This window comes from Artemia franciscana, chromosome 12, assembly GCF_032884065.1.
Source record: "Artemia franciscana chromosome 12, ASM3288406v1, whole genome shotgun sequence".
Classification (NCBI taxonomy): Eukaryota; Metazoa; Arthropoda; class Branchiopoda; order Anostraca; family Artemiidae; genus Artemia; species Artemia franciscana.
Window position 1 is genome coordinate 13,216,039 of NC_088874.1, and position 27,428 is coordinate 13,243,466.

Sequence of the window (27,428 nt, forward strand, 5' to 3'; positions counted from 1 at the left end):
AAACTCTACTGTAGAAGTTTCTAGCCCCCGTCTGCAAAAACGTGGAATTTTGTGTTTCTTTTATTGGAAGAGAGATCACGGATGCATGCTTACTTGTTATTGTTTCCAAGTTTTCTCAAAGATATTCAAATCGAGCAAAAGGTCTTAGAATATCAAGAGAGGGCTTACTTGAGCACGAATTAAAACTTCTAGTTTCCTTTTAAGTGATCCAAACATTGGACGGCATTCATTCCCCATCCCACGCCCCGTTTTCCCATAGTCATCCGGACACATTTTGGGATAAGCTTTTTATTCAAAATAGTTGAAAGGTCCAATAGCTCTGCGTTTGGGAATAACGTGACCCCTACAACCTCTGGGGAAACGGTTGTAGTTTATGGAATTTACCCATTGTTTACGTATGGTATTTGTTATAGGGAAGTATGCAGACATTTGGGGAGGGTATTTTCAGCCGGGTGAGATTTTCACTTGGAGAATTTTCGTGGAGCGAAAACTTTCCAGGGTGAGCTTTCCAGAGAAAATTTCAAACCGAGGAAGTCTGTCAGGATTCCTATACGAAATTATTTTGATCTGTCTTGCTTTCTTTTTGCTGACTCGATATAATCGGCTGAAAGATTGATCAGAACTATTCAACTTTTAATTTCAAAATTTTGTACATTGAAAAATACTACTGCTTTTATTCATGATTTGGATAAAATCATGGTGATTTATTATCAACGTTCTCATAGATCCTTGTCCCTTACCCTTACCCTTATGGAAGCTCAGATACTGTTCGAATCAATTCAACTACTAATGTCCTCGAAAAGAGTATAGGGTACCCATGGGTACCAAGGTACCTATGTTACCCATGGTCCACTTAACTTTTTGAAGTCTCCAGAATCTTAAACACTACACCCATAAAGCTGTGTCTACGTGACATGAAAGATGACGAGATTCTTGACAGTTTTATGATTAGGAATTAGAAAAGGTTAAAAACACTAGAATGTGTCAGATTGAAAATATATTAAAGTCTCCTACTCATAGGGGCAAGACACAGTTGCTTGTTTGTTGGCTTGGATACAATTCAGATTCTTATTCGTGGATATCTGCTGAGGACTTACACAGTGCCCAATGATTTCTATGTGACCTCTATCTCCAATGTATCTGATAACCTCTACAATGATTGGAATAAAGTAAGTTATTTTTCGACAAATTCTCCCCCACCATACAATTCAATGAGTAAAAGCATGAAGTTGCTCTTGTCGATTGTATTCTCAAAAATAAATGCGATATGCATAAAAAATATGAGATAGAAGTTAGATCATTCGATTGGTCACTCCTTGTCGACTATGAATGGATAGAAGCACTTAAATCTATTGAATATCCCTATGTCACAATGAAATACGAAGAATTCTGAAGCAGGAATGACTTGTGCCATATGATCAATAGAAAAGCTCTGCTCATAGGAATGGTGGATTCCAATTTAATTATTCAATGGAACACGGCAAGATTTACATTAGTTCACCCATTGACAATGAAATGATTCATCTCAACGATAATCTGAGAAATGTTTTTGTTTTAAACCGGAGGATCTTTTTATGGAGGTATTCTTTTGTACGCTAAAGTAATTTCACTGTTTTAAAAAGGAGATTTAAGAGAAAGAGCCAAACTTTAACACAGAGACCTGTTTTTTTTCACTTGGTTACTCCTCGGGCAGTTGTCTAATTCTTTATGCGGCCATTGTTGAAACATCAAGAGCTGGCATTAGCAATGTCCACCTCCTGCGTGTTCTTGAACAAAAAATGACCCATAAACATGTTTTTCACTATAGTATAAAGCATCTTCAGCATGTTCCTGTAAATACTTCGTATTTGGAACGTTGTCAGTTAACATTAAGAAGTGAATTAGGTGATCCTTTAGCAATAATAAAAGGTTTGGCTGTAATTAAATATCATTTTCGACCCATTCAACAACAGCATCAAGATGGCTAATAGAAAACATACATTTGTTTTTCCTGATATTGATTACTATGTTGCTATTCACAGACCACGAAAACTAAGTCATGGAATGGACTATTGCAAAGGTCGTTTGTCAATGTCGGGGAATAGTCTTGGCAGTTGGTTCACAAAGTGGTTTCGTTCTGCACTACCCCTGGCTAAAAAAAACTTATTGCTGCAATTGGTGTGGATTTTGTATCCTCTACACTACACGATCGGCGGGCCGGTAAAGACTTCAAATTTTTTTGGAAAAAATCTCGGGTCAAGTTTGCGATCATTTGAACTGAAATCAACCGAAATCACGACAAAGTGAAAAGGTTTAAAATGTTCAAGAAATACCTCATTACTAATCAGTCTCTACTCTGTTCAGAAAACTACTCAGGTCAGGATAGAAGAAAAAAAAAATTAGATCGCAAAAGGATTTCTTTTCTAGACTGAAATGACAAGTCTACCTCGCATGGAATCTTATCCCAGACTCACCTCATCTCTTGCAAAAAGTTTTTATATGTCAGCGTAAAACCTGGATAATATGAGCTATTCTACCCAAAACAATCTCTCTCCGAAAACATACATTTTCCAATTTAATCCAATGAAGACTAATTCATCCATATATCATCCAAATGTTAGTGATTTAAAAGTTATGGTGGGGAAAAAGTCTGACAATTGACAAAAGTCGCACTGTTATCGATGGATTATCCTATGACAGTCGCTTACTACAAAATCCGTTTGAACAAAATATATGTCTTCACAAACGGAACAATGGTGAGCACTAGCAACAATCTATCAAACTAAGCAAGCTAAATACAATTTATGTTGATGATTCCAAAGTCATATAAGAAATTGAGTGGTGTGACAATGGACCATGATTATAAATCGAATGTTGATATTGATGGTGAGCTCAGTTAGACAGTGACTATGGAGTATCTTTTACGTCGTAAAATAGATCATGAAATGTTTAATATACCTCAATAGATGCCTCCTAATGTTAAAAGTGACATATAATTACATCTCACTCCGTCCAATTTTATCTTGAGAAAAACATTTGATGCAACACCCGATGCAAATGTAAATCTTACCTCAGCAATACTTCATATGTAAAACAACAGGTTAAGAGTTTTGTTGGTTAGGCAATTAAAAATTAAGATTCTCTGGAAATAATATCAAACTGCTCATTCTTGAAACAGTCACCAATCAACAAAATATTACTACTGACTCAAGTAACAACACCAAATCTTCATTAACTAATGGTGAAATTCCTTCAAAACTTGTATTGGCATTCGTTAAAAGTGCCAGTACCATAGGATTATGAACAAGTTCTCCACATGAATTTTAAATGTCTGCACTTCCCTCTTTTGTATGTGAATTAAACGGATTTCCTCTCCAAAAATTTTTTCCCTGATAAATCATATAGGACCCAATAAGAATTGACAACGCAATCCCTGGATAGAGATTAGCAACTTTTTGAAATGGTATACCCCATACAATATTGTCGAAAAGTTACAGTATTATTGTTTTGGACTTGTCTAGTACTCAAGATATGGGTATTATCCGAACTGGCACTATACATTTAGAGTTTACCTTTGCCAAACCATTGACAGAGATTGTAGCATATAATCTCACTGAATCAATTTGAAACCTATTGGGAAATTACCCCCGATGGTAGTTTTCTGTTAGACTTGGTACTATGAACACAAATCGATGTACTTAAATTGGATTCACACATGTCCAGATACAAATCCTATTGCATACCCTCGGATTTCCTTGAATATATTTTTAGTACTATTACTATTATCATTGGTTATAGTACATCTGCACAATCAATAGTGCAGATGGGCACTGGCTATGCAGTTTTCAAACACCAAAGAATATGAAATTTTTTTTTATCCTCTTGGTGCATCATATGCATTCTATACACCTCACATAATAAAATTCCTTGATAGAAATGGGAAATAAGTTATTCCAAATCGGAAGTGAGTACAACATTTATCGACCATAAGCTGTAGTTTAAATGCATTACTATATTTTTGGTTGTTATGACTGAGCTTACCGTGAATTTCTCAACATTTATGTAGACAATTCACGATTGAATGACTTCATATTAGAAAGTATCCTGTCCTACCTGTTTTATATTGATTTCGGCGCCTTAAGAAATGTTTTTTATCAATAATTGCAAATTTGTTTATTAATAAAATATATATGTACAATAAAAAAGTATTTTGTCTTCATCTTTTAGATTTCTTCTTCTTATTTGGTATTTAGGTACCTCTCGTCAACAACGATTACTGGTAGCAGATCGTTGGAATTCTACTTTTGCTGATCCTGGCATGCAGAGTCAGGTTCACATTTTCCGTAATATAATGTAACTTCATTTTTATTATATCTCTTTGTGAAGTCAATGGTACTATTATGTCTCATATTGTAATATTCACATCTTTATATTTGCTTATTTGAGGTAATGTAACAAATGACATTCTCATATGAGGAATTTCTTTCTGTAACGGCAAAATAAAAATCAGTAGGCTTATAACCATAACTACCATTTTTTCACAACGATGACGTAGTAACTATATTCTCTTGATCTTTTTACAATTAAAACGTTCTCCAAATTCTTCTTTACAAAATATTTTGAATATATTATTAGGGTGAGAGTTACAACCCTCTTCAAGAGAGGGATTACAATCCTGAATTTATGCAGCATATCCTCTATGGAGTTTATATGGATTGAGTCTTTTCGTTATAGTCATCAAGTGTAATGCAGTTCTCACTTGACGTCTAGCTGCTTAATCTATATAAACATATTGGAAATGTTTAGAACGTTTTTTCTTACTGTTTTTATTCTCAAACCACCAAATAGAAACTGACTTGCCAACAGTAGGAATGTTTTTTTTTTACTTCTAGAATGGTAGAGAATCGAGTAATCAATAGAAGTTAAAATCAATTATATCTATTTTGGGCAGAGTTTTTTTGATTGTCGACTGTTCTCACGAAAACAGAGACTGGAAAATCGTCATGGACACTTGTTTTAGGTTGGGTTCAAAAGCATTTTTCAGAGAATATTTTCTTTTGCATGGTTAAAACCTGAAATTGATCATTTAGATTCAAACACTTTTCCAATGTTACAAGATTTCTTATGATTTTCTGTCTTTCAAATCCATCCATTTTTTCCTTGAGACTCTCATTGCCGATTATAGACTAAATTAAAAGTTGCAAATTTCTACTTTGTATACACTCTTAACGCCTAATTGAAACCTAGAAAGAGGAGTAAACATTCAATTAAACTCTCTAACCCAAATAACAAATCCTTATGAAACGTTTTTTATTGTCAAAAATGTAATGAAAGAATAATATACATTATCACTCTTTTTTTATGAGGCGAGTCAATCTGTTGTCCATAATGTGCTTCATGATTGCATTCAATCCATGTTGTAGTCTGGATATATGCATTATATTCCCTTTCACTGCAAAACATAATTGTTCTTCCAACTTAAATTTACTCGAAGATATATCATATCTAACAAATATATCATCCCACTTAAATGCTAGTCAACAATGCTTTCCAATTTCCACTGCTGCATTTGGAGCTCTTGTATTCATACTGTTACTCTCAACTTTTTTAAGTTGCAGTAGCGTAAAACCACTCATTTTTAAAATACTAGAGTGTTTTTTCCAACTTGAAACAATTTAAGCTAATCAAGTCTTTATGCAGAACTGTGAAACAAAGTAACTCATCATCAAACTTTTATATCAATGATCACTTGATAGGTACTCTCCTCCTGGTCGTTTGTATCCAAAGTCCCTTTTCACCGAGAAATAACAGCTGGCAAGCATTTCAAAGAGTTTTCTTATCAACCTGAAATTGCAATAGCACAGTAAGTGTCGTAAGAATGATGGGGTACTGTGTGCTTGGAATGATGGGATATGGGTTTGCTTGTAGTAATGGGATATGTGTATGTTTATACCTGTTGAAGGGACATTAATAGGGACAGCCTATTGAAGTTTGTCAATGTGATCGACATTTGTCAATGTGCTCTACATAGCAGCAGCAGGAGTATAGTTGCTATGCTCTACGTAAAACATCACGTGACAAGAGCCCTAAGTCAAAGTCAAGTCAGGAAAATAAGGTGAGACTTTGTCTTAGAAGCAGATTCTGCACCATTTTTTTGTCAGCATAAAAAAAGCAAATACTCACGCTTGACAGAAAAGGTAGAAAGTTGTTTGGGAAACCTCTATTAAATTTGCATTTTTTGTTTCACTTTCTCCTATTATTATAAAGTCATTTATTAAAAAGTTAATTTTTTACTCGTAGGTGTTCTTTCGACTATATTACCCGATCGATGAACAATATATCCCATATTGTAAGTGCCACAGTTGTGATTTATTTTATTCCATTAATGCTCATAATACATTGGTATTCAAAAATAGTCTTAGCTGTTGTTCACCATGAAAGACAGCTGAGGGAACAAGCAAAGAAAATGAACGTTCAATCTCTGAGAAGCAATCAAGAAGATGGGCAATCAGCAGAAATAAGGATTGCGAAGGTATATGCACAACGATTTAAGTGAAACATAGTAGACCCGTTTTGGGTTGTCGTAGTACTAAAGTTTTTTGATGAAATACCTCACTTACCGGCCTTTCGTGTTGTTCTGACTTTTGTTTAGACGATTTTACGTGTGGCCTTCTCGGGCCTGAGCTCGAAATATCCCCCAAAAACGCTTTGATCTTGCTATCAATCTCTTATGAATTAATTTAGGCTAGTGTTTCTTTCTGAAAAAAATGTTGGCTTTGTCTGAAAAAAACTTCAGCATTAAACCAAAATTACCTGGCAAAGGTAAATTTTTTCTCAAAACCGTGCTTTTACAATCAAAAATTTCCACAGTATTTGAAAAAAGGGGGTATTGAATTGCTATTTGAAAATTCTTTCTTGGTTGAGTGAACATTTTTCTCAACAAAAATGTGTTAATATAATGAAAGCATATAAAGCATTATACGCTTTGTTACCTGATCCATAAAGTAAAGAGAGAAAATTATATTTAAGCTATAAGTTTTTTTTAATTTCTATTTGCTAGAATGTTGTGTTTTTCTTTACCAAAAAACTGTCATAAAACATGCTTAGAATAAGTCTAGAACTATGAAAATACGTGTATTTCATATATCAAAGTAGAATCCCCCTCCCTCACTTCCCTTCTAAAGATGAAAAATCTGTACTTAGCCTCCTAAAATTTATCTAAATCCAATCTTATTTATAGGTATCAGTGACGACGGTCTCACTTTGGGTTCTCGCATGGACTCCTTTTGCAGTCATTACCAACTTAGGACTTTTTGCAGACCCTGAAGTCGTAACACCACTTGTGACAAGTTTACCTTCTATGCTTGCGAAGACGTCATGTGCTTACAATCCTCTTGTCTATGCTATTTCCCATCCAAGATACAGAGAGGTAAGGAAGATCTATAATGAATGAATGAATGAATGACTGTATTTAAAGCCATTTTTCAGGCCGTATACACTGGCCGTATACAATGATGAAAATTGTAAACAGAAAAATTTGTTGAATATTAATGGACTTGACAATCTATATTAATATGATTAATTTTCTTTAATAAACAAAGAATGACATTTTAAAATGAAAAATGTATTAAAACTCCAAGAGCATACTTAAACATATATGGTGGAGGTGGGGTACGGTCGAGAGATTACAAATTCCTCAAAGCTTTTTTTATCAAGACTACAGAGGACCCCGTCTTCTTACCTGCAGTAGAAAAGGGCCCCCTCTCCCATTATCCCGAATCAAACACATGCTTTGTATTTGTTGAATCCTTGGAGGGAAGGCGCCCAAGCTCTTACTCGAGTATTGTGCCCGATTTTACAGTAATAAGAAAAATGAAGTACTACATTTATATTATGATGGGCTTATTCAATATGTCACTTGGCTGGTATCCAAATAGCCAAGATTTTCCTTGGAAGGGACGATAATGAAAAAAACACCTTAGGCATATATTAATAATAGTTTAATGAAACCCACTCTACAGAATGCTGAAAGAGGACTTAAGAGTGCTTAACAAAAATTTTAAGGCGAAACATATGTGTGTCAACAAACTTGCATCAAAACGGAAATTAAAGCTCGAGGTAACTCATATCAGTAAAAATTAGGCTGATCAGTGAATAATCAACTGCTGAATCGGAATGAATTTAAATCCAGCAACTAAAGCATCCACTTTCTATCAAATTTCTTAGAATTCACAGCAACATTCACATTCATTAAACAGTTCGTGTTAACGAACTACAAGTAAGGAGCGACTCAGCTCAATAGTAACCGAAACTCTAAAAAACGGAATTTTGATACCAATAGATACATCAAAAGAATCAAATTTTTATGCTGATTTTAAATATATAAGTTTCACAAAGTTTAGTCCTACCCATCAAAAGTCAAGAGCCTGAGAAAATTTGCCTTATATTCAAAAAAAAAGGGAAACACTCCCTAAAAGTCATAGATCCTTAATGAAAATCACAACATCAGATTTAGCGCATCAGAGAACCGTACTGTAGAGGTTTCGAGCTCCTATCTGCACAAATGTGAAATGCGTGTTTATTTGTTTATTTATTTTTCCCCCCAGGGGTGATCGTATCGACCTAGTTTTCCTAGAGTTTCAAAAGAGGGCTCATTAAGACAGAGATTAAAAGTTTTAATTCCCTTTTTAAGTGACCAAAATATTAGAGGGCAAGTAGGCCCCCTCCCACGCTCATTTTTTCCCAAAGCGACCGGATCAAAATTTTGATATAGCCATTTTTTCAGTATAGTCGAAATATTTAATAAGTATTTCCGAAATATTTAATATTTAAATATTTGAATATTTAATAATGTCTTTGAGGACGACTTAATTCCCCACAGTTCCCGGGGGAAGGGCTGTAGGGTATGAACTTTGCCCATTGTTTACATATAATATTTGTTATTGCTAAATATACAGATGTTTTCAGGGTTTTCTTCTGATGGAGGGGGAGATATTTTGGGAGGATTTGGGAGGATTTTTCCATGGAGGAATTTTTGGTGGGGGGAGATAATTTGTAGGTAGGGGTTGATGGATATCCCAGCATTATTTAAAACAAAAAACGACAAGAAACTAAATTTAAAAAGATTAGCTTTTTCAACTGAAAGTAAGGAGTAACATTAAACTTTAAAATGAACAAAACTTATTACATATATTCGGGAGTTTGTCCCCTCTTCCATACCTCACTGTCTACTCTAAAGTGTATTTTTTTTTCAAAAGAGCTATTTATTCTAATTAGATGGTCTTTGTGATTCAGGGGTCATTCTTAAAGAATTGGAACAAAATTCAAACTTTAGCGTAAACATTTTTCCCCCCAGGGGTGATCGTATCGACCTAGTTTTCCTAGAGTTTCAAAAGAGGGCTCATTAAAACAGAGATTAAAAGTATTAATTCCCTTTTTAAATGACCAAAATATTAGAGGGCAAGTAGGCCCCCTCCCACGCTCATTTTTTCCCAAAGCGACCGGATCAAAATTTTGATATAGCCTTTTTTTCAGTATAGTCGAAATATTTAATAAGTATTTCCGAAATATTTAATATTTAAATATTTGAATATTTAATAATGTCTTTGAGGACGACTTAATTCCCCACAGTTCCCGGGGGAAGGGCTCTAAGGTATGAACTTTGCCCATTGTTTACATATAATATTTGTTATTGCTAAATATACAGATGTTTTCAGGGTTTTCTTCTGATGGAGGGGGAGATATTTTGGGAGGATTTGGGAGGATTTTTCCATGGAGGAATTTTTCGTGGGGGGAGATAATTTGTAGGTAGGGGTTGATGGATATCCCAGCATTATTTAAAACAAAAAACGACAAGAAACTAAATTTAAAAAGATTAGCTTTTTCAACTGAAAGTAAGGAGTAACATTAAACTTTAAAATGAACAAAACTTATTACATATATTCGGGAGTTTGTCCCCTCTTCCATACCTCACTGTCTACTCTAAAGTGTATTTTTTTTTCAAAAGAGCTATTTATTCTAATTAGATGGTCTTTGTGATCCAGGGGTCATTCTTAAAGAATTGGAACAAAATTCAAACTTTAGCGTAAACAGCGAGGTATTGACGAGGGGCAAACCCAGTCATATTAAGTATATGAGGAAGTTGGCCCCCTCGTCAATACTTTGCTCTTTACGCTAAAGTTCGGATTTTGTAAAATAATGGCCGTATAAGCAATAATTTGTTTGTGTTATTTTCTGGCCAATCTTAGCATTTAACTTTAGCTTAAGCAGCTTCATAACAATGATTTTTATGAGATAATAAGCCAAAGATATTGCATGATGTCGGCTTGTGGTTGTTATTAAATAAAAAAAAAAAGGTTTTTTGCAACTGAAAGTAAGGAATAACATTAAAACTTAAAATGAACATAAATTATTACTTACATCTTGTAAAGATCTTTTCTTTCATTCACTTCAGTCATTTGAGAATTGCTCTACTTGTGATTCTCATTTTTATAAAAATAATTTCGACCTCTTTGGCGGTTTTGTCACTATTCCTTACAAAATTAGTTCTGCAAATATCGGTGGATAAATAAACGTGATAAACGTGGATAGATCTTTCCATTAAAAAATTCCTCATGGGGGAAGAGATTTCTCCATGGAGGGGGAGCTTGATCTCCAGACAATATTTAAGAACGATCAGCAATTAAATAAAAAACAAGTATTTTCAACTGAAAGTAAGAAGCAACATTAAAACTTAAAACAAAAGAAACTTGTTCGTGTATGAGATGCGTTGCCTCTCCTCAGTAGCTCACTTTTACGGTAAAGTTTATTTTTTAAGTTTTAAAAGAGGCTAATATTCTAATTGAATAGCCTTTGTGATTCAGCAGTCATTCTTAAACAACCAAAACAAAATCAAACTTAGGCTATTATAATATTATTATTAGTTTAAAAAAATAAATTTAATATGCAAATTTTGTTTTAATTATTCATGTACGGTGAGCCAAATTCAAAACCCGCATTAATTAAAAAACGTTCAAAAATTAAATAAAAAACAAGTTATTTAAACTGAAAGTAAGCAACGACACTAAAACTTAAAACTATCAGAAATTATCCTGTATATGAAAGAGGCTGACCCCTCCTCAACGCCCTGCTCTTTACACTAAGGTTTTTATCAAACAGTTCGTGGTAACGAACTGTAGTAAGGAGCAACCCGGCTCAATAGTAACCAAAAACTCAAAATTTTGTAATTTTTGCCAGAATGATGCTTGTTTATTTGTTTGTTTGTTTGTTAGTTTTTTTGTTTTTTTTTCCAGGGGTGATCATATTGACCAAGTCGTCCTAGAATCTTGCAAGAGGGCTCATCCTAACAGAAATGAAAAGTTCTAGTGCCGTTTTTAAGTGACCAAAAATATGAGGGCACCTACGCCACCTCCCATGCTATTTATTTTCCCAAAGTCACCGGATAAAAATTCTGATATAGCTATTTTATTCAGGGTGGCCGAAAAAACTTATAACTATGTCTTTGGGGACGACTTACTCCCCCACAGTCCCTGTGGGAGGGGCTACAAGCTACAAACTTTGACCAGTGCTTTACATATAGTAATGGTAATTTGGAAGTGTACAGACGTTTTCAGGGGGATTTTTAGGTTAGGGGGGGGGGGTTGAGAAGAGGGGGTTATTTGGGGGAAACTTTCCGTGGAGGAATTTGTCATGGGGGAAGAAAATTTCCATGAAGAGGATGAAGCATTTTCTAGCATTATTTAAAATGGGAACTTTCCTTGGGGAACTTTCCTTGGACGAATTTGTCATGAGGGAAGAAAATTTTCGTGAAGGGAGCACAGGATTTTCTGGCATTATTAAAATAAAACAATGAAAAAGTTAAAATGAAAAAAGTTTTTTTCAACTGAAAATAAGGAGAAGCATTAAAACTTGAAATGAACAGAAATTATTATGCATATGATGCGCTCACCTCCTCCTATTACCCCGCTCTTTAAGGTAAAGTAAATTTTGATTTAATGTAGCTCTTTAATTTTCTTTAAAAAACCCATATTTAGTAAACATTTTTTTAAATTGATCAACTAAATATGGTAACTTATTCTCAACTGTGAGGTTTTTTAAAAAAGTTGTTTAATTTTTCGTTACTATGAACCGTCGTTTGTCCCTTACTAGATTAGAGCTACTGCTGCAGCCATGATTTGTGTGAACCTAGAGTAACTTTTGTTGACCTTGTAAATTGGTGAAGTGGGGATTCCATATTTGACAGAGCTTTCTTGAAATATATCATGTTCATTTCAATAGAGTAGGCCTGGGGGGCCAATGCAGGGGATGAATACAAATATTACACTACTTTCGATTAGATTAGATTACACTGTATTAAATGAACAAAGTAAGTGATTTTGAAAAACGTACATCAATGGGAGGCTTTAATCAATGAATTAACGGCGACGAAGCCTCTTGGCCGGGGAAAAAATGTAGGAAAAAAAAATAACACATTTATCGCCATAATGATATTTACCATTACCTTTTTATATGACTTCATTTGTTATGTTTTCATTTAGACATTACCGATCTTGTAATTTCTAAGTTTGTGTTTTCTTTTCTTTTACAGTGTCTGAAGGAGATGTATCCTTGGATATGTATTGCAGCGAAGGAAAAGAAGAAAAATAAATCAGATGATGAATCAGTTAAGACTGAACATACAGAAAAGGCCTAGTCGATCAGGCCGACGTAGTCCAGAGCAATAGAGTCACACAGAAATAAAACATGCGGAGTATGCGACAGGTCACTACATTAAAGGGGCTTCCAAAATACATTTTCTCCGTATTTCTCCATCGTTATTTTTCAAGCATACTTGATAGATGGTACTGATGAAAAAAAATGCGAAGTCTGATTTTTAAATTTTATTTCCGAGAATTAGATTCTCCCGATATATTTTTTTTCTTTTTGAACTTCTCGGTCTCAAAGGTGACCTTTCAAGACTATTGGAAACCGGAAACTAGAAAACTTAATACGCTACTTTATGGGCATATTAAAAACTTAAAAGTGAAGCTTGTGCTATTTTGGAGGCCTCCCTATTGATTTTAGCTCATGTGCAGCACACAGAATAAAAAAAAAAAAACATATTTGTTCCGTATAAAAGCTGAACTTCTCTTTGAGGTAAATTATTCTCAGTATATAACCAAGAGATGCCAAATGGAGTAACGTGAAATAGAAATCAAGGTAAATATACCTTAACGAAGTGGAACACCTGTATTTCTTATTCAATGTATGAAGTACTCATGGATGCTACCAAAAATATCGAGTATCGATACTCGATATGATTTTATCGGTTTTTAAGTATCAATACTCTAGCATCGATTGCAAGAACTGAATCAAGTAATAGCTTACTACTGTATCAAGCAATGTGCATGACTTAAGGTCAATATTTTTGTTTATCGCCTATTTCACTTTTCGTGTGGCCTATTGTAATAGTTTAAAACTATTGATATATCTATTAAATTGTTAAATTCACCGATTTATAAATTATATGCCTTAGTAAGTTCATTGTAGCGTAACCGAATAAAAACTAATAAATCGATTCTTTATTATAAAATCGAACATTAAGTTTCTGGATGAAAAGGAATTAGCATGGGTAACGAATGCTCTGAGACGTGTTCTCTAAGGTGTCTCCGATTGTGTTCTTCTGTCTGCCAAGGGAAAATAATTTTAAAATACAAAGAGGGGGTAGTAAACTTGACAAAATTTTTCCCCACATAAATAGGTTGTCTTCTTTTATACAGAGGGGGCAATCATTCTTTTAGAATCAAGGTTTCGTGATGAAAGACTTCCATTATCCTTTTCGTTAGTTGATTCCAAACAGTGAACGGATTTGACTTGGATTTGACGTTTCGCACGCGTCACTGATGCAGTTATTCCAGTGTTGCTCATTCTCCAATAAATTCAGAGCTTGGCATGCACTACGGTAAGTGTCATGTATAGTACCGTTTACAGTTCTCAAATACTCAAAGGACGTCAGACCGGGTACATTCAACAAAAGCAGGCAGAGAAAGAAGCATTCATGTTGATTGGGGTGAATCGTGTAGAGTCTTCCTATCGCGGTATCTTTGACGATGGTAGGTTGGCCGTCAACTGACTTATCCTATTTTCGACCTTCAAATGATTTCTTTTTAGTATTCCACGTGTAATACGAAGGTACTTCAGTATACAGAAGTTTTTTTTGCAAAAGAATCATTTTGGCATAACGAAAAGAAAGCAGTTAACGTTGTATCTGGTGGATTCAGGGGTCCTTGTTGCACGTTGGATTCGAAAAAATAAACACGTTGTCCATTCTGTAATTGTACCGCTAAATGAACAGCAGCCGGACTTCGTTCATGTATCGGAAATGACAGAATTCGCCAAACAGCTTCATTACTGCTTATATATCTTCCAGCCTGATATTGTACGATTTCATCCATATCACTGATTTTGGACTAGAAGCCAAAAACTGCCATGTCGCTGCCTTTGTTGACGTGGTTTGCTTATGCATTCGATTGCTTTTACGGAGTTACAGAATTCAACATTTATATGAGCGTTAAATGCTTTTGATAATAAAGGTGAACATGGAACAACCGACTGGTTATCTACTTCGATGGTGGTACCGCTACGCTTCTTTATAATTACTGTTTACCTCCATCTTTAGTAGATCTTCTTCTATACAGTGGGTAACCATCATTGCCGGTAATTGTGGTTGGTACTAAAAGTCGAGGATATTAATTTTTGCACCTTCCTTTGGCCATGCATGGTGATTTTTCAATCAGTGCACCGCAAAGTCCATGTATAATATTTTTTACCACAATCTATATATATAAAAATAAGTTGTCTGTGTGTGTGTGTGTCTGTCGAGTGACGTCATGTTTTTGTTTCGACTGACGTCATGTTTTCGACTGACGAAATTACAGACCAGGACATCGGGACACAAATTACGACCGGGACACCGGCATATCTATTCTATCTATCTATCTATCTATATATATAAAAATAAGTTGTCTGTGTGTGTGTGGGTCTGTCTGTCGGGTGACGTAATGTTTGTGTGTCGACTGACGTCATGTTTTCAACTGGAGAAATTACAGACCGGGACATCGGGACACAAATGACGACCGGGACACCGGCACATAGGGAATATAAATGACGACATTCAAAGAGAAAGCGACCGGGACAAAAGGAATGTTCGATTAGCAATCACCATCAACAAAGCACTGGGACACAAATGACGACCGGGACACAGGGAGTATAAATGACGACCAAGACATAAGTAAAAAAAAACTAAAAAAAGGTAAAAACTAAAAAAAAACTAAAAAGAAAAAAAACTAAAACCTAATAAAAAAACTAAAAAAGCTAAAAAACTAAAAAACTAAAAAAGAAAAAAAAAGAAAAATGAAAAAAATGAAAAATAAAGGAGAAAAACAAAATTAAAAAAACGAATGTATATACAGACCGGGACACCGGGATACAAATGACGACCGAGACACAGGGAATATAAATGACGACCGGGACACAGGGACACAACTACAACGGGGACACCGGGGGGCACAGGGGGATATAAATGACGACCGGGACACCGGGACACAAGGAATATAAATGACGCCCGGGACACTCAAAGAGAAATCACAGACTGGAACACCGGGACACAAATGACGACCGGGACACAGGGAATATAAATGACGACTGGGACAAAGGGACACAACTACAAAGGGGACGCCGGGGGGCACATGGGGATATATAAATGACGAAAGCGACACAGGGAATGGTCGATTAGCAATCACCATCAACAAAGCTCAAGGGCAATCATTAGAATCATGAGGTATAGATCTGAATAGGGATTGATTGTCAGGTTTACTGACCCTCGAACAAGCAAAGTACAATTGTTCATGTGAAAAACAATCAGTATTAAGATCTATACCACATTTTTCTAATGATTGACCTTGAGCTTTGTTAATGGTGATTGCAAATGCTAATCGAATTGGGAATTGCAATCTTTTAAATTGAAAAAGCAGATCTGTTGGAATCATGGGAATGCGAGGAATAAGAACAGCTTCACCCCCGAAAGGCCCTGTCAAGATTGTGGCCTCTATTAGGTTTTCCATTGTTTTTTTTTTTACGGTAAGTCGCCTGCCATTGCAAAGCTTTGGTGGGTTGATATTTCTTAAAAGTTTTATTGGTACACCTATTTTTAGTTGTAACACGTGTGGTGGAAACCCTGAAAGATCCACGGAATTTAAAAATTCAGATGGACAATTAACCGCTTCATTTGGTTCCAAAACTGTGTCGACTGACTTGTAAAGGACTGCCAGGTCTTCATTTTTGGACGTCACTAAATTACAGAAATCAGCAGGTAGTTGTATACGTCCTGAAATTGAGTCTACTGGGAGCTTTCCGTTTCCACTTGCCAGCAATTAATCTGAAAATGTTTGACCAGAGTCATCGTTTTGCAATCGGACACGCTTGTTTTTAGTTAATTTTAATGTTTTTACGTGTGCCCATAAATTAGAATTTTTCAGGCAAGCATTCATTTCGTCTGTAGGGGTTGATCTCGGTATTATAGGTAATGTTTGCCTGAAATCTCCCGCAAGCAATATTAATGTGCTGCCAAAAGGTTTCGACTTCCCTCACAAATCTTTCAAGCATTGATCCAGAGCCTCGAGCGATTTTTTGTGTGCCATTGTGCACTCATCCCAAATAATAAGTTTGCATTGCTGCAATACTTTACCCATCCCAGATGATTTGGAAATATTGCACGTGGGAGTTTCTGTAGAATGCAAATTCAGAGGCAATTTCAAAGCGGAATGAGAAGTTCTTCCACCAGGCAGCAATGTTGCGGCTATTCCGGACGACGAAATTGCCAACGTTATATCATTTTTCGATCGAATTGATGCCAGAATCAGTTTTATCACAAACGTTTTACCAGTACCTCCTGGCGCATCCAAAAAGAAAATTTGTCCAACGTTGTTATCGACACAATGCATTATCGTATCATAAATGACTTTTTGTTCCGACGTTAACTTGGAAATGTTATTTTGTACATACGACAATAGATCACTCGTACTGTAACTTTGTTCGCGATCCAATTCTACACATGTCGAAACAGCAGCAATACGGTTAGGTGAAGGCATTCCCAAATCCTGAAGAGGTTTGTTTGCCATACGTACGCACAAATCTTCTATAATAACTAAAGTGTAGTTATAAATTTCTGATGTAAAATCAAAAGTCATATCTGACGTCTCTAACTGTTTTCGATGGAGTATATCTTCGGACATTTTTGACTTATATTTTTCCCATAACTCTGTAGGAGCTGATGGAGAGCAAGTTGTTAAAATGATGCCAAACAATGCGCGAATTTGACTTGGAGTTGACGTTTCGCATGCGTCATTGATGCAGTTATCCCAGTGTTGGTCATTCTCCAATAAATTCAGAGCTTGGCATGCACTACGGTAAGTGTCATGTATAGTACCGTTTACAGTTCTCAAATACTCAAAGGATGTCGGACCGGGTACATTCACCAAAAGCAGGCGTAGAAAGAAGCATTCATGTTGATTGGGGTGAACGGTGTAGAGTCTTCCTATCGTGGTATTTTTGAAGATGGTAGGTTGGCCGTCGACTGACTTACCCTGTTTTCGACGTTCAAGTACTTTATTTTTAGTATTCCACGTGTAATACGAAGGCACTTCAGTATACAGCAGTTTTTTTGCAAAAGAATCATTTTTGCAAAGCGAAAAGAAAGCGGTTAACTTTGTATCCGGTAGATTCAGGGCTCTTTGTTGCACACCGGTTTCCGAGAAATAAACACGTTGACCATTCTGTAAATGTACCGCTAAGTGAACAACAGCTGGACTACGTTCATGTATCGGAAATGAAAGAATTCGCCAAACAGCTTCATTACTGCTTATGTATCTTCCAGCCTGATATTGTACGGTTACTTCGATATCTTTGATTTCGGGCTGCAAGCCAAAAACTGCCATGTCACTGCCTTTGTTGACGTATTTACATATGCATTTGATTGCCTTCACGGAGTTAAAGTATTCAACGTTTATGTGTACATTAAATGTTTTTTATAATAACGGGAAATATGGAACAACCCACTGGTTATCAACTTCGATAAAAAACTAAAAAAAGGTAAAAAACTAAAAAAACTAAAAACTAAAAAAAACTAAAAAAAAGGAAAAAACTGAAAAATAAGCTAAAATAAAGGTAAAAACCAATAAAAACTAAAAAAAAAAACTGAAAAAACTAAAAAAAGGCAAAAACTACAAAAAAACTAAAAACTAATAAAAAAAGTAAAAAAGCTAAAAAACTAAAAAAACTAAAAAAACTAAAAAAACTAAAAAAAGGTAAAAAACTAAAAAAATAAAAAATAAAAAAAAAATAAAAAAAGGAAAAAACTGAAAAATAAGCTAACATAAAGGTAAAAACCAATAAAAAACTAAAAAGAAAAAAATGGAAAAACTAAAAAAAATTTTCATCTAAAAAACTAAAAAAACTAAAAAAGGTAAAAAATAAAAGAACTAAAAAAGAAAAAAATAAATGACGACACTCAAAGAGAAAGCGACCAGGACAAAAGGAATGTTCGATTAGCAATCAACAAAGCACCGGGACACAGGGAGTATAAATGACGACCAGGACATAAGTAAAAAAAAAAATTAACAAAACTAAAAAGAAGGTAAAAACTACAAAAAAACTAAAAAGAAAAAAAAACTAAAAACTAATAAAAAAACTAAAAAATCTAAAAATCTAAATAAACTAAAAAAGAAAAAAAAAAGGAAAAAAATAAAGGAGAAAAACAAAACTAAAAAACGAATGTATATACAGACCGGTACACCGGGATACAAATGACGACCGGGACACAGGGAATATAAATGACGACCGGGACACAGGGACACAACTACAACGGGGACACCGGGGGAAACAGGGGGATATAAATGACGACCGGGACAAAAAAACTAAAAAGAAAAAAAAACTAAAAACTAATAAAAAAACTAAAAAATCTAAAAATCTAAATAAGCTAAAAAAGAAAAAAAAGGAAAAAAATAAAGGAGAAAAACAAAACTAAAAAACGAATGTATATACAGACCGGGACACCGGGATACAAATGACGACCGGGACACAGGGAATATAAATGACGACCGGGACACAGGGACACAACTACAACGGGGACACCGGGGGAAACAGGGGGATGTAAATGACGACCGGGACACCGGGACAGGGAATGGTAGTTAAAACCAGATATATATATATATATATATATATATATATATATATATATATATATATATATATATATATATATATATATATATATATATATATATATATATATATATATATATATATATATATATATATATATATATATATCTATCTATATTCACAGGTGGGACATAGGGACACAACTACAATGGCGCGTAACTATTATGGCGCGTAACGACTTACGCGCGCGTGGGGGCTTGGGGGGGCGCGAAGCGCCCCCACCAACTAGGTGTTGGGGTGGCGCGAAGCGCCACCCCAACAGCTATATATATATATATATATATATATATATATATATATCTATATATATAAAAATAAGTTGTCTGTGGATGGATGGATGGATGGATGTGTGGATGGATGTGTCAGGTGACGTCACCTGAAAAAACTGGATTAGGTGACGTCAAAACTGAAAAAACTAAAAAAAGGCAAAAACTACAAAAAAAACTAAAAACTAATAAAAAAAATAAAAAAGCTAAAAAACTAAAAAAACTATAAAGGTAAAAACCAATAAAAAACTAAAAAAAAAAACTGAAAAAACTAAAAAAAGGCAAAAACTACAAAAAAAAACTAAAAACTAATAAAAAAAGTAAAAAAGCTAAAAAACTAAAAAAACTAAAAAAACTAAAAAAAGGTAAAAAACTAAAAAAAATAAAAAATAAAAAAAAACTAAAAAAAAGGAAAAAACTGAAAAATAAGCTAAAATAAAGGTAAAAACCAATAAAAAACTAAAAAAAAAAAGGAAAAAACTAATAAATGACGACACTCAAAGAGAAAGCGACCAGGACAAAAAACTAAAAAAAAAGGCAAAAACTACAAAAAAAACTAAAAACTAATAAAAAAAATAAAAAAGCTAAAAAACTAAAAAAACTAAAAAAAGGTAAAAAACTAAAAAAACTAAAAACTAAAAAAAAACTAAAAAAGGTAAAAACTAAAAGAACTAAAAAAGAAAAAAATAAATGACGACACTCAAAGAGAAAGCGACCAGGACAAAAGGAATGTTCGATTAGCAATCAACAAAGCACCGGGACACAGGGAGTATAAATGACGACCAGGACACAAGTAAAAAAAAAAATTAACAAAACTAAAAAGAAGGTAAAAACTACAAAAAAACTAAAAAGAAAAAAAAACTAAAAACTAATAAAAAAACTAAAAAATCTAAAAATCTAAATAAACTAAAAAAGAAAAAAAAGGAAAAAAATAAAGGAGAAAAACAAAACTAAAAAACGAATGTATATACAGACCGGTACACCGGGATACAAATGACGACCGGGACACAGGGAATATAAATAACGACCGGGACACAGGGACACAACTACAACGGGGACACCGGGGGAAACAGGGGGATATAAATGACGACCGGGACAAAAAAACTAAAAAGAAATAAAAACTAAAAACTAATAAAAAAAACTAAAAAATCTAAAAATCTAAATAAGCTAAAAAAGAAAAAAAAAGGAAAAAAATAAAGGAGAAAAACAAAACTAAAAAACGAATGTATATACAGACCGGGACACCGGGATACAAATGATGACCGGGACCCGGGACACAGGGAATATAAATGACGACCGGGACACAGGGACACAACTACAACGGGGACACCGGGGGAAACAGGGGGATAACCTGACAATCTATTTATATGCAAAGACAATGGGACAGCAAAGAATGTTGTATATTCGCAAGTTTTACGTAGTTAAAACCATATATATATATATATATCTATATTCACAGGTGGGACATAGGGACACAACTACAATGGCGCGTAACTATTATGGCGCGTAACGACTTACGCGCGCGGGGGGGCTTGGGGGGGGCGCGAAGCGCCCCCACCAACTAGGTGTTGGGGTGGCGCGAAGCGCCACCCCAACAGCTAGTATATATATATATATCTTCTATATATATAAAAATAAGTTGTCTGTGGATGGATGGATGGATGGATGTGTCAGGTGACGTCACCTGAAAAAACTGGATCAGGTGACGTCAAAACTGAAAAAACTAAAAAAAGGCAAAAACTACAAAAAAACTAAAAACTAATAAAAAAAATAAAAAAGCTAAAAAACTAAAAAAACTATAAAGGTAAAAACCAATAAAAAATTAAAAAAAAAACTGAAAAAACTAAAAAAAGGCAAAAACTACAAAAAAAAACTAAAAACTAATAAAAAAAGTAAAAAAGCTAAAAAACTAAAAAAACTAAAAAAACTAAAAAAAGGTAAAAAACTAAAAAAAATAAAAAATAAAAAAAAACTAAAAAAAAGGAAAAAACTGAAAAATAAGCTAAAATAAAGGTAAAAACCAATAAAAAACTAAAAAAAAAAGGAAAAAACTAATAAATGACGACACTCAAAGAGAAAGCGACCAGGACAAAAGGAATGTTCGATTAGCAATCAACAAAGCACCGGGACACAGGGAGTATAAATGACGACCAGGACATAAGTAAAAAAAAAAAAAACTATCTATATATATAAAAATAAGTTGTCTGTGGATCTGTGGATCGTGGATCAGGTGACGTCACCTGAAAAAACTGGATAAGGTGACGTCAAAACTGAAAAAACTAAAAAAAGGCAAAAACTACAAAAAAAACTAAAAACTAATAAAAAAAATAAAAAAGCTAAAAAACTAAAAAAACTAAAAAAAGGCAAAAACTACAAAAAAAACTAAAAACTAATAAAAAAGCTAAAAAACTAAAAAAACTAAAAAAAAGGCAAAAACTACAAAAAAACTAAAAACTAATAAAAAAAATAAAAAAGCTAAAAAACTAAAAAAACTAAAAAAACTAAAAAAAGGTAAAAAACTAAAAAAACTAAAAACTAAAAAAAAACTAAAAAAGGTAAAAACTAAAAGAACTAAAAAAGAAAAAAATAAATGACGACACTCAAAGAGAAAGCGACCAGGACAAAAGGAATGTTCGATTAGCAATCAACAAAGCACCGGGACACAGGGAGTATAAATGACGACCAGGACACAAGTAAAAAAAAAAATTAACAAAACTAAAAAGAAGGTAAAAACTACAAAAAAACTAAAAAGAAAAAAAAACTAAAAACTAATAAAAAAACTAAAAAATCTAAAAATCTAAATAAACTAAAAAAGAAAAAAAAAGGAAAAAAATAAAGGAGAAAAACAAAACTAAAAAACGAATGTATATACAGACCGGTACACCGGGATACAAATGACGACCGGGACACAGGGAATATAAATAACGACCGGGACACAGGGACACAACTACAACGGGGACACCGGGGGAAACAGGGGGATATAAATGACGACCGGGACAAAAAAACTAAAAAGAAATAAAAACTAAAAACTAATAAAAAAAACTAAAAAATCTAAAAATCTAAATAAGCTAAAAAAGAAAAAAAAAGGAAAAAAATAAAGGAGAAAAACAAAACTAAAAAACGAATGTATATACAGACCGGGACACCGGGATACAAATGATGACCGGGACCCGGGACACAGGGAATATAAATGACGACCGGGACACAGGGACACAACTACAACGGGGACACCGGGGGAAACAGGGGGATGTAAATGACGACCGGGACACCGGGACAGGGAATGGTCGATTAGCAATCACCATCAACAAAGCTCAAGGGCAATCATTAGAATCATGAGGTATAGATCTGAATACAGATTGTTTTCCCATGGACCATTATATGTTGCATGTTCAAGAGTCGGTAAACCTGACAATCTATTTATATGCAAAGACAATGGGACAGCAAAGAATGTTGTATATTCGCAAGTTTTACGTAGTTAAAACCATATATATATATATATATATCTATATTCACAGGTGGGACATAGGGACACAACTACAATGGCGCGTAACTATTATGGCGCGTAACGACTTACGCGCGCGGGGGGGCTTGGGGGGGGCGCGAAGCGCCCCCACCAACTAGGTGTTGGGGTGGCGCGAAGCGCCACCCCAACAGCTAGTATATATATATATATATATATATATATATAAATATATATATATATATATATATATATATATATATATATATATATATATATGTATATATATATATATATATATATATATATATATATATATATATATATATATATATATATATATCTATATATATAAAAATAAGTTGTCTGTGGATGGATGGATGTGTCAGGTGACGTCACCTGAAAAAACTGGATTAGGTGACGTCAAAACTGAAAAAACTAAAAAAAGGCAAAAACTACAAAAAAAACTAAAAACTAATAAAAAAAATAAAAAAGCTAAAAAACTAAAAAAACTATAAAGGTAAAAAACCAATAAAAAACTAAAAAAAAAACTGAAAAAACTAAAAAAAGGCAAAAACTACAAAAAAAAAACTAAAAACTAATAAAAAAAGTAAAAAAGCTAAAAAACTAAAAAAACTAAAAAAACTAAAAAAAGGTAAAAAACTAAAAAAAATAAAAAATAAAAAAAAACTAAAAAAAAGGAAAAAAACTGAAAAATAAGCTAAAATAAAGGTAAAAAACCAATAAAAAACTAAAAAAAAAGGAAAAAACTAATAAATGACGACACTCAAAGAGAAAGCGACCAGGACAAAAGGAATGTTCGATTAGCAATCAACAAAGCACCGGGACACAGGGAGTATAAATGACGACCAGGACATAAGTAAAAAAAAAAAACTATCTATATATATAAAAATAAGTTGTCTGTGGATCTGTGGATCGTGGATCAGGTGACGTCACCTGAAAAAACTGGATCAGGTGACGTCAAAACTGAAAAAACTAAAAAAAGGCAAAAACTACAAAAAAAACTAAAAACTAATAAAAAAATAAAAAAGCTAAAAAACTAAAAAAACTAAAAAAAGGCAAAAACTACAAAAAAAACTAAAAACTAATAAAAAAGCTAAAAAACTAAAAAAACTAAAAAAAAGGCAAAAACTACAAAAAAAAATAAAAACTAATAAAAAAAAAAAAAGCTAAAAAACTAAAAAAACTAAAAAAACTAAAAAAAGGTAAAAAACTAAAAAAACTAAAAACTAAAAAAAAACTAAAAAAGGTAAAAACTAAAAGAACTAAAAAAGAAAAAAATAAATGACGACACTCAAAGAGAAAGCGACCAGGACAAAAGGAATGTTCGATTAGCAATCAACAAAGCACCGGGACACAGGGAGTATAAATGACGACCAGGACACAAGTAAAAAAAAAAATTAACAAAACTAAAAAGAAGGTAAAAACTACAAAAAAACTAAAAAGAAAAAAAAACTAAAAACTAATAAAAAAACTAAAAAATCTAAAAATCTAAATAAACTAAAAAAGAAAAAAAAAGGACTCCCTGTGTCCCGGTGCTTTGTTGATTGCTAATCAAACATTCCTTTTGTCCCGGTCGCTTTCTCTTTGAGTGTCGTCATTTATTTAGATTGTCAGGTTTACCGACTCTTGAACGAGCAACATATAATTGTCCATGGGAAAAACAATCCATATTCAGATCTATACCTCATGATTCTAATGATTGCCCTTGAGCTTTGTTGATGGTGATTGCTAATTGAACATTCCCTGTATCCCGGTCGTCATTTATATTCCCAGTATCCCGGTCGTCATTTGTGTCCCAGTGTTCCCCTTTTAGTTTTTTTTTATTGGTTTTGACCTTTTTTTAGGTTTTTTAGTTTTTTTCTTTTTTCTTTTTAGTTTTTTTTGAAGTTTTTATCTTTTTAGTTTTTTTATTTTTATTTATATTTTTTTAGTTTTCTTTTTCTCCTTTATTTTTCAGTTTTTTTCCTTTTTTTAGTTTTTTTTTCTTTTTTAGTTCTTTTAGTTTTTACCTTTTTTAGTTTTTTTTAGTTTTTTAGATGAAAATTTTTTTTAGTTTTTTTCCTTTTTTTCTTTTTAGTTTTTTATTGGTTTTTACCTTTTTTTTAGCTTTTTTAGTTTTTTTCGTTTTTTCTTTTTACTTTTTTTTTAGTTTTTATCTTTTTTATTTTTTTTATTTTTATTCTTAATTTTATTAGTTTTCTTTTTCTCTTCTATTTTTCAGTTTTTTTCCTTTTTTTTAAGTTTTTTTTTTAGTTTTTAGTTTTTTTAGTTTTTTTTTCCTTTTTTCTTTTTAGTTTTTAGTAAAAAACTAAAAAATCTAAAAATCTAAATAAACTAAAAAAGAAAAAAAAAGGAAAAAAATAAAGGAGAAAAACAAAACTAAAAAACGAATGTATATACAGACCGGGACACCGGGATACAAATGACGACCGGGACACAGGGAATATAAATGACGACCGGGACACAGGGACACAACTACAACGGGGACGCCGGGGGGTACAGGGGGATATAAATGACGACCGGGACACCGGGACAGGGAATGGTCGATTAGCAATCACCATCAACAAAGCTCAAGGGCAATCATTAGAATCATGAGGTAAAGATCTGAATACGGATTGTTTTCCCATGGACCATTATATGTTGCATGTTCAGGAGTCGGTAAACCTGACAATCTATTTATATGCACAGACAATGGGACAGCAAAGAATGTTGTATATTCGCAAGTTTTACGTAGTTAAAAACATATATTATATATATATATATATATACTAACTGTTGGGGTAGTGCTTCGCGCCACCCCAACACCTATTTGGTGGGGGCGCTTCGCCCCCCAAGCCTTCTCGCGCGCGTAAGTCGTTACGCGCCATATTAGTTACGCGCCATTGTAGTTGTGTCCCTATGTCCCACCTGTGAATATAGATATATATATACTAGCTGTTGGGTGGCGCTTTGCGCCACCCCAACACCTAGTTGGTGGGGGCGCTTCGCGCCCCCCCCAAGCCCCCCCGCGCGCGTAAGTCGTTACGCGCCATAATAGTTACGCGCCATTGTAGTTGTGTCCCTATGTCCCACCTGTGAATATAGATATATATATATATATATGGTTTTAAACTACGTAAAACTTGCGAATATACAACATTCTTTGCTGTCCCATTGTCTTTGCATATAAATAGATTGTCAGGTTTACCGACTCTTGAACATGCAACATATAATGGTCCATGGGAAAACAATCTGTATTCAGATCTATACCTCATGATTCTAATGATTGCCCTTGAGCTTTGTTGATGGTGATTGCTAATCGACCATTCCCTGTCCCGGTGTCCCGGTCGTCATTTACATCCCCCTGTTTCCCCCGGTGTCCCCGTTGTAGTTGTGTCCCTGTGTCCCGGTCGTCATTTATATTCCCTGTGTCCCGGGTCCCGGTCATCATTTGTATCCCGGTGTCCCCGGTCTGTAATACATTCGTTTTTTAGTTTTGTTTTTCTCCTTTATTTTTTTCCTTTTTTTTTCTTTTTTAGCTTATTTAGATTTTTAGATTTTTTAGTTTTTTTTATTAGTTTTTAGTTTTTATTTCTTTTTAGTTTTTTTGTCCCGGTCGTCATTTATATCCCCCTGTTTCCCCCGGTGTCCCCGTTGTAGTTGTGTCCCTGTGTCCCGGTCGTTATTTATATTCCCTGTGTCCCGGTCGTCATTTGTATCCCGGTGTACCGGTCTGTATATACATTCGTTTTTTAGTTTTGTTTTTCTCCTTTATTTTTTTCCTTTTTTTTTCTTTTTTAGTTTATTTAGATTTTTAGATTTTTTAGTTTTTTTATTAGTTTTTAGTTTTTTTTTTTTCTTTTTAGTTTTTTTGTAGTTTTTACCTTCTTTTTAGTTTTGTTAATTTTTTTTTTTACTTGTGTCCTGGTCGTCATTTATACTCCCTGTGTTCCCGGTGCTTTGTTGATTGCTAATCGAACATTCCTTTTGTCCTGGTCGCTTTCTCTTTGAGTGTCGTCATTTATTTTTTTCTTTTTTAGTTCTTTTAGTTTTTACCTTTTTTAGTTTTTTTTTAGTTTTTAGTTTTTTTAGTTTTTTACCTTTTTTTAGTTTTTTTAGTTTTTTTAGTTTTTTAGCTTTTTTATTTTTTTTATTAGTTTTTAGTTTTTTTGTAGTTTTTGCCTTTTTTTTAGTTTTTTTAGTTTTTTAGCTTTTTTATTAGTTTTTAGTTTTTTTTGTAGTTTTTTGCCTTTTTTTAGTTTTTTTAGTTTTTTAGCTTTTTTATTTTTTTTATTAGTTTTTAGTTTTTTTTGTAGTTTTTGCCTTTTTTTAGTTTTTTCAGTTTTGACGTCACCTGATCCAGTTTTTTCAGGTGACGTCACCTGATCCACGATCCACAGATCCACAGACAACTTATTTTTATATATATAGATAGTTTTTTTTTTTTTACTTATGTCCTGGTC

The 27,428-nt window shown here is 33.6% G+C and overlaps 1 protein-coding gene across 2 annotated transcripts in view; it reads left to right on the forward strand.

The window, feature by feature from the left end:
* The window catches only part of LOC136033708 (compound eye opsin BCRH2-like), a 54,759-nt gene extending 41,288 nt beyond the window's left edge, over positions 1-13,471 (forward strand). For both annotated transcript variants that reach the window (XM_065714578.1, XM_065714579.1), the window contains exons 5-7: positions 6,280-6,511; positions 7,220-7,408; positions 12,566-13,471. In XM_065714578.1, the coding sequence (XP_065570650.1) occupies positions 6,280-6,511; positions 7,220-7,408; positions 12,566-12,670 (526 nt within the window). In that variant the 3' untranslated portion in view covers positions 12,671-13,471. The remainder of the gene's footprint in view (positions 1-6,279; positions 6,512-7,219; positions 7,409-12,565) is intronic.
* Positions 13,472-27,428: the final 13,957 nt, after the last annotated feature.